The 12796-nt window shown below is 42.2% G+C and overlaps 1 protein-coding gene across 1 annotated transcript; it reads right to left on the bottom strand.

Moving 5' to 3' along the window:
* Nucleotides 1–10271: 10271 nt before the first annotated feature.
* CUNH1orf216 (chromosome unknown C1orf216 homolog) lies at nt 10272–11075 on the bottom strand. Its single transcript, XM_035895890.1, has one exon. The coding sequence runs from the start codon at nt 11073–11075 to the stop codon at nt 10272–10274; it is 804 nt and encodes a 267-aa protein (XP_035751783.1).
* Nucleotides 11076–12796: the final 1721 nt, after the last annotated feature.

Here is a 12796-nt window from a genome sequence, read left to right on the forward strand (position 1 = left end):
TTCCTTTACAGCTTCGTTGCCCTTTCAGTGTGTCATTACATATAACAAAATGTACACACAATGCATCCCTTGGGAGTTGAAGCTTATCACGGTGCAGTACTTTCAAAGTGAGTGTTTTATACCATTTGGCACCCCGAGGACATGTGAGGTGACACCACTGATCTCTCAGGAGAGACATCACTGATTTCTTACAGGTCTTGCTGATGAAGAAATTAGTCAATAATTATATTTTGTAAATTCTAGAAGCCTTTTATCTCTCCCCCACACACCCCCCACCCCGTAAGACAGAGGTTGTGGTAAAACTACATCTGCTTGGGCCTCAAGGCATGTTCAGTTTTTGCCTACCTCTATGCCCTGCTTGATGAGAGTAACAAATCAAGTTCAAGCATCCTGTACTGAAGGATCCTTCACCAAGTCAGATGCTGCTAAGCCGTGACTATTAGGTAAGACTTCCATGGAGGTCTATCAACAAGTCTCAATCATCTGTACAGGTTATTGCTCAGGGACGAGGGATGCCTCTTTCCACACAGGGGCTGCCTGCTGTCACTGAAGCATCCTTTTCCAACACAATCAGCGATCATTTGACACACAGGGGACTTCCAGGATTATGGCCAATAAACCTTCCCCACTATGAGAAGAACAACTAGTGGCCAGGAATCATGTATTTTCTAGCATTAGAGGAGATAGGCAACACATAAATACCGTCTGTCTTAAATGATTTTTGAGGAATGCTTTCCTTAAGAATAGGCTGGGAAATGTTGGTCTGTGCATAAGAAAACATACCCTTGCCTCACGCAGAAATGACACGGTCCTGCTGCTTCACAGACAACTACAAATGGAAAAAAACAATTGCAAAAAAACCAAAGGTGATTTTTTTTTCTTCAGCTGAAGGAACAAAGCAGCAACAACAAATGATTTTGTGTCAAAAGACAACTTCCAAGGGACCTGAAATTAAACACTTCCTTCTCACATTCTGTGAGCAAAGCAAAGGACACGATGCGCTGAGGCTGCGACACAGGAGCTGGGAGAGGCATTTTTACCCCTCACCCTATTGACTGGCACTAGATACACACTCATCTTCCTCCTGAATCAAGTTGAACCAAATTCTCCTGCCCTCCTCAGAAAAGGATCCTGGCCACCAGGTAATCACATATTTCCATCTCTGTGTATGAGGTCAGGGGAAGGGAGGCCCTTCTTAATTTCTCCTATGGAAGCGCTGCCACATATTGCCATGGAGATCACAGTAGCTACCCAGCTGGAGGCCTGCCTTGCCACTGGGCCAAATTCAGCTTTTTTTATAGAATGAGAAGCAGCACTATTAGGAGAGGGTGAGGGACTCCACACCGCTTCCCACAATTCGAACTATTATAGCAATTCTGACATTCTCTGGGCAAATAGGTGACATAACTTCAAAACCCATCAGGTAAAGGTAAGGAAGGGAACAGAGCTCTTCCAAGTCCTAACCTCTGTGATGCTAGAAAAGATGAGAGGCCAGGGCAGCTTCATCCCCCACGTTACAAGAGTTTAGTCTATTTCTTTCATCAGAGAAAATCACTCATGAACACGTGTTACTCATGAAGGTAACACAAATCAGTGCTTTTCAGCAGGCTTGCTTCTAATTTTATGTACAGCCATCTATCATATCTGAGTAAGTAACATCAGGAAGATATAGTAATGAAAACAATCATCTGATTATAAATCATCTTGGAACTGAAACAGGTATCTTCACAACAAGCAGGAATTACGCCTTGCATCCAGGACTTACCAGGATAATGATATTTTTATATTCTATGGTACTTGCTGTGCACCGAATAATGTCTGAGATCATTTAAGACTTAATGCCACAGAGTAAAAGACATCCTTAATTTTATGCTGGTGGCCTGTTATAAAACAAAATAACAGCTAGACAGATCTTCCAGATCTCCTGAGCTGAGCTATTGCTCGGTCTCAGCAAGGCACAGGTACATATTTGTGAACTTTCCCTGCCCATGGAACCACCTTCATATTTTGATACTTTTACTGCTTCTAGTGGAGTCAGCTGCCAAAGTGCTTCTTAGCTGGAGACTGGATTTACAAACGACTTGGATCAAAATGGCTTCAGTGGGTTTCAGGACAGAATCTGATTTACCTATGCAAGTAGTCGGAGAGAGCATCCTATACAGCAGAATCATGGCTGCTCTCTTTACTGTCTAAATCAAACTTTCATTTTTCTGTTCAACTCTCAGGTCCACAGAGGGAGGAAAGATGAAAGATAAGGGACTTAATCTCATTGTGTCTTGTACGCTGTTAATTTAGAGGAATACATCTGAAAGTAGCAGCAGGCACCTAAATACCCTGGAAGCAACAGAATCTGCATGCACTGAAGAATTATGTGAAAGGGTAGCAGGAAATTATATATTCTAGTCCCTAGTGTTAGACCTCAGCATCTGAAGATTTGGACCAGGCCTGTGCTTCTAGCTCCCATGGCACGTGCCTGCCATGCAGTCAATGGAAATCCAGCCTGCCAGCTAGGGATAAGCTGGTGGAGAGCAAGAACTCTGCCTCTGTTGTGACCCCAGTTTGATTTGAAGAGCTGAGACCTTACCGATGAAAAATGGAAGAGACCTTCCTTCAGCCGCACGTAATTGAGACAAACCAGAAAACTGAACAACACACAAACCCGTGTCACTTTCCCTGGAAAGTTTCTTTTTAAAACAGAAGTATTTAGCTAAAAACATTTTCTCCTCTTCAAAGTTTAGATACGCCTGGAAGAGAGCTCTACTTGAAGCAGGATGCTCGCAGGATCATACGAATGTCTGCTCCGGTTAAGTTTATTTCTGGGGAAAGGGCTACTTCCCTTTGCCCCATTGAGTTTCAGGCAAGGTTTTCTAATGCAGTTTGAAAGCTGTTATCAGGCAAGCAACCAGCCTCTTTCCAGAGTGGACAAATTAACCTATTAAAAGCTCCACTAGTGTCATGACTCCGTATACCCAATTCCATTCTTACTGGGCATACTGCTTGCCAAAATAATATTTAGTTAGGTCCAGATGCTCAGGCTTCCCTGTTGTTGTACCCATTTGTACAGGCACCCATTAATTTTGAGCCAATGTTACTTTGCCAACACCTTACGTAGGGGAACAGGAAGGATCGAAAACAGCCTCTACTAAACTTGGTGATTCATCTAAACAAGTTTTTGTTTCAGCAAAGCAAAATTTGTACCAGTCTGCATCCCAATTACCTCAGACAAATCTGCCATGATTCGTAATTACATTATTATTTTAAATTAATCCATCCGTGAATTACAGTTGTCTTTTGTTTATTCACTTGTTTAGACTGGTCTAAAAAAATGAGCAAAGCTTTCAGCCATTTATAATAACAGCAAAATGACTAAAAAGGCCTACTTTTTTTTAGTTTGCATTAATGAGTTCATCCCAAAATATATATGCAATAATATAGGAAATTAAGTTATAAATGTAGGGATGTGCTCCGAGTCACCATGAAAATCTGCATGCAAATGCATAATAATCACAAATCTACATTATTACAATATTAAAAAATACCTACAATTAAATTATCATGTGGAAATAATCATAATGTTATTGGAAACTCAATTATTGTGGCAACCCTTGTCGGGGAATTAGCAGGCTATGGCAAAGGCAAGTCAGACCTGAATTCATCAAATATATATTATCACAATATTACATGTTCACTTCGATTCCATGCAAAGACAAACATCCTCACTCACTAGTATCTGCTCAATGCATTTGTATTATTCATGAACAACTCTGTGATCTATTATACATACAAAACTGATTGTACGCTGCTTGCCGGAGGCTACAATGCAGAGACACAGAATTAATTTTATTATATACACATGCATGATAATTGTGTAGAATTCGGTCAAATATCAAACTCTGCTCCTGTGCTCCATTATTTTACTTTCCAAAAAGAGGTCTAAGGTCAGCAGCAATTTCTCTTTGGCGACAGTGAAACTCTTTGTCATTTAGAGTAGAAAGTTCCTGGGTACTAATGAGCCTGGAGCTGTGATGAATGGTCACACATTCCCTTTCCTTTCCAACCCCCACCCATCAAAGGGAAAATGTAACTTTTATGGAGATCCTCAAGAATTCCTTGCCTCTCATGCACACAGAAGTCACTTTGGGCTGTGGACTTAGAGACTTGATTTGTCAGGGATGGAGGCAACCTTTCTGTTTGTTTTGGAGACTCGGCTACAATTGTGTGAGATGATGATCAATACAATTAAGAAATTTGTTTGCAGCTGTAGTTTTATTCCCGTAGGAACTGCTGCTATTTTCAAGACATTTAAGTAAACCCTCCAGAAGTGTTTTCACAGGGCCATCTTCCCTGCTACAAGTTTTCATTAAAAACAAACAAGTACCTCCCCCTTTCTCCAGTAGCTCAGGAGACTGATAGGAAGGCCTTTTTCCTCTTCTGCCAAATCTTCCAAACATTTTGCCAGAAAGACAAAGATTAGTACCATCCAAGACATTTGTAATTGTTTGAAGACACAGGGAGACAGAAATACATAAAACTTGAGAAGGGACTTGAACAAGGCACACCACCTCGAAGTCCTGGTCTGGATTCAAATGTCATTGAGAGTCAGCAGGACACTCGACTTCAATGTGCTTCAGTTTAAGTAAAAGCCAGGTCTATGGGAGTAAGTGATATGTGCAAATTTTGGCAACATTAATACTGTCACTCAGCTTCAGAGACGGGTATCAACTCTCACGTACTGCAGTTACACAAACACCTCTTAGCATGCATCTAGCCCCATGATCCAAAAGAGTTTTGGGAATGAGAAAAAGAAAAAGGTCATATTTAACTGAGAAAAAAAATGTCCAGTGTACTGTTCTCCACGCTGCATTAAAAAAATCAAATCCTGAAACATCTTTCCTTGTAGTTCCATTCACTCCACTCTCCATCCACTATCCAGGCTTTTGGCTATCATGCTTATCTGAACCTCTGAGCTTTCAGACATTTACTCCTTGCCTGGTGCATTCAGAGTAGGGTCCCTTTCAAGCATATCCCAAACCCACTCTTGCATCACTGCACTGCTTTCAACAGTCATAAGCGAAAGGTGCACTCCAATGCATTTATATTCTAGATTCAGAACATTTCTAGAAATAAACTGTAATAAGGATTCTAAAGGGTTTCTCTAAGTCTACTCAGAAGCCAGAGGAGATTTAAACCTCACCTTTAAATCTATCTTTTGTAGGCTTATGTCATGCCCAGAGTTCATAATTTTCATAGCTCTGAGAACAATGCAGGATGATCCACATTTAGTAGTGCATGGCTCGCAAGTTTACCACAATATCGCAAATTTACTGTGAACTGGTAAAACCACCACTGTCCTGATTAAGAAATGTAATAGGCACACAAGAAAAATCTCAGGAAGGAGGAAGCGGATGAATCCCCCAGATAATGTGCGGCTCCATCACTAGAGGTAACAAGTGAACTCGTTAAGCTGGGCTGTTTATCTTGGCTGACTCATAGCCATCAACAACAGAAACAGCCAAAAACACAGCTCTGACAAGTCTCTGGGGCCACAGTTTAGCTAACTGAAATGCTGGAGGTGGAAAAGCCTTGCATTAAAGAAGATCTCAGTAATGCATTTTGTCACTTAGTTGTTTATATGTCCATTCTGTTCTACCTATAGGTAGGCACAAGCTACACCTTTTCTAGTGATAGCAATGACTCCAAAGGAGCTGGCACCTTTTAAATATCCCATGATGGGAATGAGAAAAAGAAAAAGGTCATATTTAACTGAGAAAAAAAAAACGTCCAGTGTACCGTTCTCCACGCTGCATTAAAAAAAATCAAATCCTGAAACATCTTTCCTTGTAGTTCCATTCACTCCACTCTCCATCCACTATCCAGGCTTTTGGCTATCATGCTTATCTGAACCTCTGAGCTTTCAGACATTTACTCCTTGCCTGGTGCATTCAGAGTAGGGTCCCTTTCAAGCATATCCCAAACCCACTCTTGCATCACTGCACTGCTTTCAACAGTCATAAGCGAAAGGTGCACTCCAATGCATTTATATTCTAGATTCAGAACATTTCTAGAAATAAACTGTAATAAGGATTCTAAAGGGTTTCTCTAAGTCTACTCAGAAGCCAGAGGAGATTTAAACCTCACCTTTAAATCTATCTTTTGTAGGCTTATGTCATGCCCAGAGTTCATAATTTTCATAGCTCTGAGAACAATGCAGGATGATCCACATTTAGTAGTGCATGGCTCGCAAGTTTACCACAATATCGCAGATTTACTGTGAACTGGTAAAACCACCACCGTCCTGATTAAGGAATGTAATAGGCACACAAGAAAAATCTCAGGAAGGAGGAAGCGGATGAATCCCCCAGATAATGTGCGGCTCCATCACTAGAGGTAACAAGTGAACTCGTTAAGCTGGGCTGTTTATCTTGGCTGACTCATAGCCACCAACAACAGAAACAGCCAAAAACACAGCTCTGACAAGTCTCTGGGGCCACAGTTTAGCTAACTGAAATGCTGGAGGTGGAAAAGCCTTGCATTAAAGAAGATCTCAGTAATGCATTTTGTCACTTAGTTGTTTATATGTCCATTCTGTTCTACCTATAGGTAGGCACAAGCTACACCTTTTCTAGTGATAGCAATGACTCCAAAGGAGCTGGCACCTTTTAAATATCCCATGATTATTTTCTGCCATTTCAGGCTGGCTTGGCAATTAGGTGAGCAGCAGGACTTTAAGGCCCAGGCAGCATCTTTAACTTCAACCTTTGCTGTAAAAGTAGGTAACATAAGCAGTTGGGTTGCAGAGAAAATTTCTCCTGGAGATCATTAGCTTGACAGGCTCTGGCAGGCAGTAAGATAACGGGGAGAAAGGCCCCACCAGAACTACTTACTTCATCATCATTCTCCAAGACCTGCGAGTTCTTGGGTACAGATATGAAATTTCAGTAATTCAAGCTTGCACCTCTCGCTAGCACTAAACCCAGGCGGTTAGAGTTCAGATGAAAATACAGATTTTAGGAAATTTAGCTGAGCCTCATCCAAACTACCAAACCTCTTAACCACATGAGGAGATCCAACGATTTGAGAGGACACGCTGTTGTTGTTAAACCTGAGATCGTTGCTCTGTCTGGTATGCCCGAAATCACCTCCATGAGTTACCTGTGGCATTCTGGCGCTTTCCCACTGGCCTTCAACTGCTAACACACAGAAAAACCCACAAGAAGAAAATGTAGCTGTTAAGCCATGTTTTCCAAGCTTGTAAAATAAACTAATTTTAAAAAAAATCATGTAGCATTGAATTGGTTTGCCCAGCTCGTTATTAGTAGCCACACTAGAACCACCAGCTGAACAGCAAATTTTTGCAAGGACCAATGTTGTTTCTTCAGTTAACGTTTATTGTGTATGTATCCATCAAAGCACTACATGGAAAGAGGGGGCACACACAGAACAAGTCACGGCTTTGCTTTCTTGCCAGCTCATGGACAGCATTGCTCATGCACAGATCTTTTGGCATTTAAAATTCATAGTGCAGAAGCATCTACTGATCCTAATTAGGATCAAGAAATTTTATGAGGTGTTGTACAAAACAAAGATGGTCACAGTTCTGCCACAAAACGCTTGCACTTGGAGAGGCTGACAACTCAACTATTGCACCGTGTATTAGATGAGAAGTATTTTTTCATGTTATTCTAGTCACCCTTAAATGCAGATATGACACTACTGCTAGCTCTATGCGGTAATGGAGGGCATTCCACTTCTTGCAGCAAACTCAGGACAATACTTCAGCAGCTACCGAGGCAAAAGAGCTACTTTGTCTTATAAGTTCTTTTTTATATTTTTGTGCATATATTTTATTTCGATGGAAAATTCAATCACATAGTAGTATTAGTCAAGCTGAATCTAATTTAGAAGATAATTCTTTTTCAAACAAAAAAAGAAGTTGGCCAAAATTAACAAAAGTATACATTTTTACTGTCTTCCTAATAGGAACAATTTGACATTTGATTTCAAAATTCAGCAATATTTTTGAGAGATGTGTCCCGTCTCCAACACTTCTTTCCCCAAGAGAGACAACCAAATAGTGGTTTGCTTATGTTTAGTTTAACAGAACACTTGCTCTCACTCTTAACCAATGTCAAAAAGGCTTTTCTAGTTCATGAAGTACAGAAAAATCAGAGGGGAAAAAAAAAATCAAATCTTTGCATAGCCCTATTGGCCATGATCAACCTTCCTTCTTGGGATGCATATTAAGACAGAGCAGGTTACCTTTGAGGTGAGTTTAGTATTTAAGCATTCCTTGGGAAACCTGCATTACTGACAGAGAGCAGCTTTCCTAAGGCTGAGCAGAGAGCTGGATGGGATCAGAGCTCAGGAGCAATGTCTCCCAGTCACATGCCATCCCCAGCTCTCTTCTGCAGCCCACTAAAGGCCCCTGGCAAGCCGAATCCCCAAAATGAGGCAGTAGAGGATGCTTCTTCAAATATCTCCTTGATGCCAAGGATGTTTCTATGGTAATTCTGCATTCAAAGTTACAGGCTCGTGCTGCGTGAGAGGCTACACCAGGGCCCAAGGAGATGAATGAACCTATCTAAGGTTGTACATACCCAGGGGGCTTCCATAATTTTGGGTGCGCAGAAATACAAAGACGGAATAATGGCAATGTTGTGCTGCACTTCAGTTGTTGAATTACTTCAATACCTTGCTCACAGATGTGTGCATGTGAATCTAATCAACCAAACTCCTCGCAGACAGCAGAGATTATTTTGAGATATTATTCCTGCTTCTGCTACGGAAAAAGCAGCACCAGCATTTCATAACCTCTTGTATACAGGGATGTGCGTGTGTGCATGCATGCACAAACACACACACACACACACACCCCCCATACACACACAAAAAAAGCTGAGGATAAAAAGTTGCCTATAATATAGCACATTATTCTCAGAAAGATACGACTTCTAATAACGGACTTGCCTTTTCAAGCGGAAAAAACACACCAAAAACCTGTTTGATCATTCATCTACCAAAACGTTTACAACAAAAAAACAACAGGGGGAAAGGAAAGGTGGCACTATCAGAAATAAAAATCTGAAGAAAATGACATTTTTCCATATCACTTTAAATCCTAGAAAAGGAAGCTTTTCAGTATCTTTTCTTCTTGAACCATTTTTTGCTTCAGATCCTAAACCAGCACATTCAATGATTCAATTTGCTGTTCAATAACAGGGACTCGACGTTGTCTTTTAAATGCATACCAAAAAAGCTGCATCTTTTTGCTTTCATTTTCCCTGTATGTTTGTTGCATACCGACATCAAATTCCCTGCAGTCACCCTAACCCTGCAATTGGAGAAACGGTGCTCTAGGGTTTTCCACGTGTCTAATACACCTGGATAAAAAGTGCTAATTGTCACCAACTTCCATTAAATGACAGCAGTAAGGCACAAAATACGCTTGATTTGCAGACGCTAGTGCCACTGGGAGTTAGCAGCAGATTAATAATTGTGCAGACCTCGAACATTCCCCTGGCACTGCCCGTCTGGGTTTCCAATGTAACGCCAGATTATGAGGCCTTTGTTTTTAGCTTGCTTTCCTAAGGAAATAAGGCTTAGGCAGTTGCACTCTCCCCCTGTGCATGTGTTTGACTGTCCTACCTTCCCACAATCATTTCTGGTCAATCTGAACACATTTTATAGGAGGGTAGAGGTCACAAGCGTACTTAGCAGTTTTGTGAAAAAGAGGCAGCTAGGTAGATCTAATCAAGCTTGAGCTTAAGTGTTTCAAACATCCTGGCTTTCTAGATTCAGGAATTCTTGGGGACAGATGAACCCTAATTCTGCTCAAGTTTTAGTAGCGCTGAAAGTAGAGGGGAGACGTGCCGTATCACGTATCCAGCAGGCAGCAACTCTCGCATCTGACCGTCTTTACAGATCAGGTCTCAGACTAGGTTACCAGTTGTGGGTTGGGTTTGTTTTTTTTTTTCCTTTCTTTTTACAAACCTATATGCCAAAAATCCTATTTCAGCTTGAGGCTTTGAGTATGCATCGGGAGGCAGCTTCTTGCGCAGGTACAATCTTGCTCCAGTTTCCTCCAGATAAGTTCAGGGACCAAAGCTTTACCTTCCCCTTTCTCCTTGCTCTGCTGCTGCTGCTGTTTCCTCTCTGCTCTCGGCGCACGTGGGCACGTACTCCTGGATGTGAGGACACCGCCCCTATGGCATGCAAGCTTACTGACGGCTCCAGTGGCATTACAAAGCTCATTTCTGCGTGCAGCAACATGATTATGGCGAAGGTGAGGGCGAGGTTGAGCGAATGTGTTTCAACACTTCTTTCTTGGTATTTATTATAGTGCCGTAGCATCCCTGCAATCTGGCCTGCTGCTGCTCCAGCTGCTTATGCAAGCTCCTGATCGAGCGCAACAGCAGAAGCCGTCGGTACATAGCTAGCTGGAGCCGGTACTTCTCCTTTTCCTCCTTTTTCTTATTTTCTAAGGTCTCCACTACTTTAGTGGTCTTCGTCCAAATCACCCGGCCCAGACTACAAGGACCCATATCGCCCTTAGTGTTGCTCCCTGCCTGCGGCAAGTGGCAGCCCCCGGGGTCGCTCCCAGGCAGGACAATGACAGCCTGCGGGGGCTCGCTGGCCCTGCCAGGCACCCTTGGGACCTGGGACACCTCCAAACTCAGGTCACCATCGCAGCAGGGGCTTTCAGAGCATGGGGATGCAATATTCACAGGCTGCAGGTTACCGATAGCCGCTGGGTGTGACAAGCCGCCTAGTGATGCATTTATAGCTGTTGGATGATGCTCGGCCAAGCCAGAGGCTGCCCTCTGTGCCTGGCTACTGCTAACCATCTCTGGGTCAGCAAGGGCTTTTGCTTGGGCCACAGCTTTGCTGGAGAGGACAGACAGTCTTTCTGGCACTGCTGAGCTTCCCTTGTCTTCATTAAGGCTGGCTAACAAAGGGCTGGCTGAGCAACGGGGGGATGCCATTACAACACCACGATTCTGAAATGGGTCTTCATCACCACTGTCATTTTGGATCTCCTCTTCATCTCTTGGCATTACATCTACTGTCTCAGCCATTTATTGCATGAGCTACAGAAAGTTTCTGTGGACAAAGTGGAAGCAAAAGGATTTCATTTCCACATACACACACAGAAGCCCAGCACAGAGTGACATTTGAAGAAAGAATCTCTCTTTATATTTAAGCAATGGACCTATTACTTTTCTAATAAAGCACAACCCTTGGGTCACTTCAGGCCATTTCTTGTGATTTGCATTAGATGTTCTTCGAGACACAACATTAATCCAATAATAATTAAAATGATATACTGTACTATTAACATTCTCAAATCTTTAAAGGCAAGCGATCTATCCCTGCAGCACTGGCTGTGCTGACTAATTAAACAGAATACAGTTGCAAATGGGCATTGTAAGCACTTCTCCCATTTAAGAACACAGCTCTAACAAGTGTAGTTTGTAGAGACGGCTGAGTTATCAGGATTGATCAGCTTTAAAAGGAGGTGGATGTACTACAAACAGCAGGTTGCATTTAAATGCCCTCTCCAGAATTAATCTGTCTGCTACCAGTTTGTTTACAAGGTTGCCTTTCCCCCTCCTATTAATTCTAACAGTAAAGCTATATTAGCACCACTCTAGCCATAGACAGCAAGAAGAAACCAAACACTTACCGAGGTTACTGGGGGAAAGGAAAAGAGTTACAGTGCATGGTGCCTGTGTATCAAGTTTTCTTGCATGTGAGTCAGCACAATCTGGAACAGAAACATCACGGTGCCAGAGCAGGAGCAGCAACAGCATTACGCTGTTCCACCCAGCAACAACATAGTCCCAATCACAGAGGAGTGCAGGGGCTGGTTTCTTCCCCCCCTCCCCCCAAGAGGATATTCCTCCCTGGCATCCAGCTTTTATGTCATCTTTGAGCACCAAAATGAAAACCAGGCTTGGACGACACTTCTCTTCCCACCTCAAAAAACAAACATACCCGATTCATTCAGTCTACGGGGGGACAGTATCTACGGCCCCTCCCGTCCCTGCCAGTCAGCAAGGGGGTAACACAGCACCAAAAGGAGGGTGAGGCATTCTGGACTCCAGTATACACATTTTCCTTCAGAGAAAAGCTAGAATAGAATAAAAAAGATAGAAAAGCTTAGATAAAGTTTAGCAGCGTGAACAAGCTAAACCCATAAACGAAACAAGTATTCAGCACCAACCGAACGCTAAGCATAAATCTGCAGTTCCTGCCTGCCTTTAAGTGTTTCATGTATACCCATGTTTAATTATGCTGGCCTAACCTTTAAGGAACAGCTTGGCATCCAACTAAGGTAGTACCCCACAGAACAATAAACTTTATCTGCACCTTTGATGTTCAGGAAAGCTACCTTCAGCATCCTCTCTCACTTGTAACACCAGGAACAAAATTCACTAAACATCTATCTGCATCTACTTCAGTCAATTTACCACAGGGCTTCAGTTGCCCCAAGACTTTCTCTACTCCATTCTGCTAATATAAATAGAAGAAAGAACCAGTCCAAAATACTATCTAGAATCTTCGGGGAGCTGGAAAAGAATGAAGGTAGATCCTATCTCCACTTCTACATGTGCTGCAATACAGATAATACTTTCTTATTTTTCATCTGCACTGACTTTCATTCTTTCTGATGAATCCGCTAGGACATACTTCCAACCTTGAACATATGAAATACAGTTAACAAATTCAGATTTGTACTCTGAGGTCTAATTTGAATGCATTTTTTGGTGCAAGAGATATTTCGCACTGAATTGGT

This window comes from Egretta garzetta, unplaced genomic scaffold (genome assembly GCF_000687185.1).
Source record: "Egretta garzetta isolate BGI_Z169 unplaced genomic scaffold, ASM68718v1 scaffold246, whole genome shotgun sequence".
Lineage (NCBI taxonomy): Eukaryota > Metazoa > Chordata > Aves > Pelecaniformes > Ardeidae > Egretta > Egretta garzetta.

Bases quoted from the DNA above. Each gene is read 5' to 3' on its own strand.
- CUNH1orf216 (XM_035895890.1), bottom strand. From the start codon at position 11,075: ATGGCTGAGACAGTAGATGTAATGCCAAGAGATGAAGAGGAGATCCAA.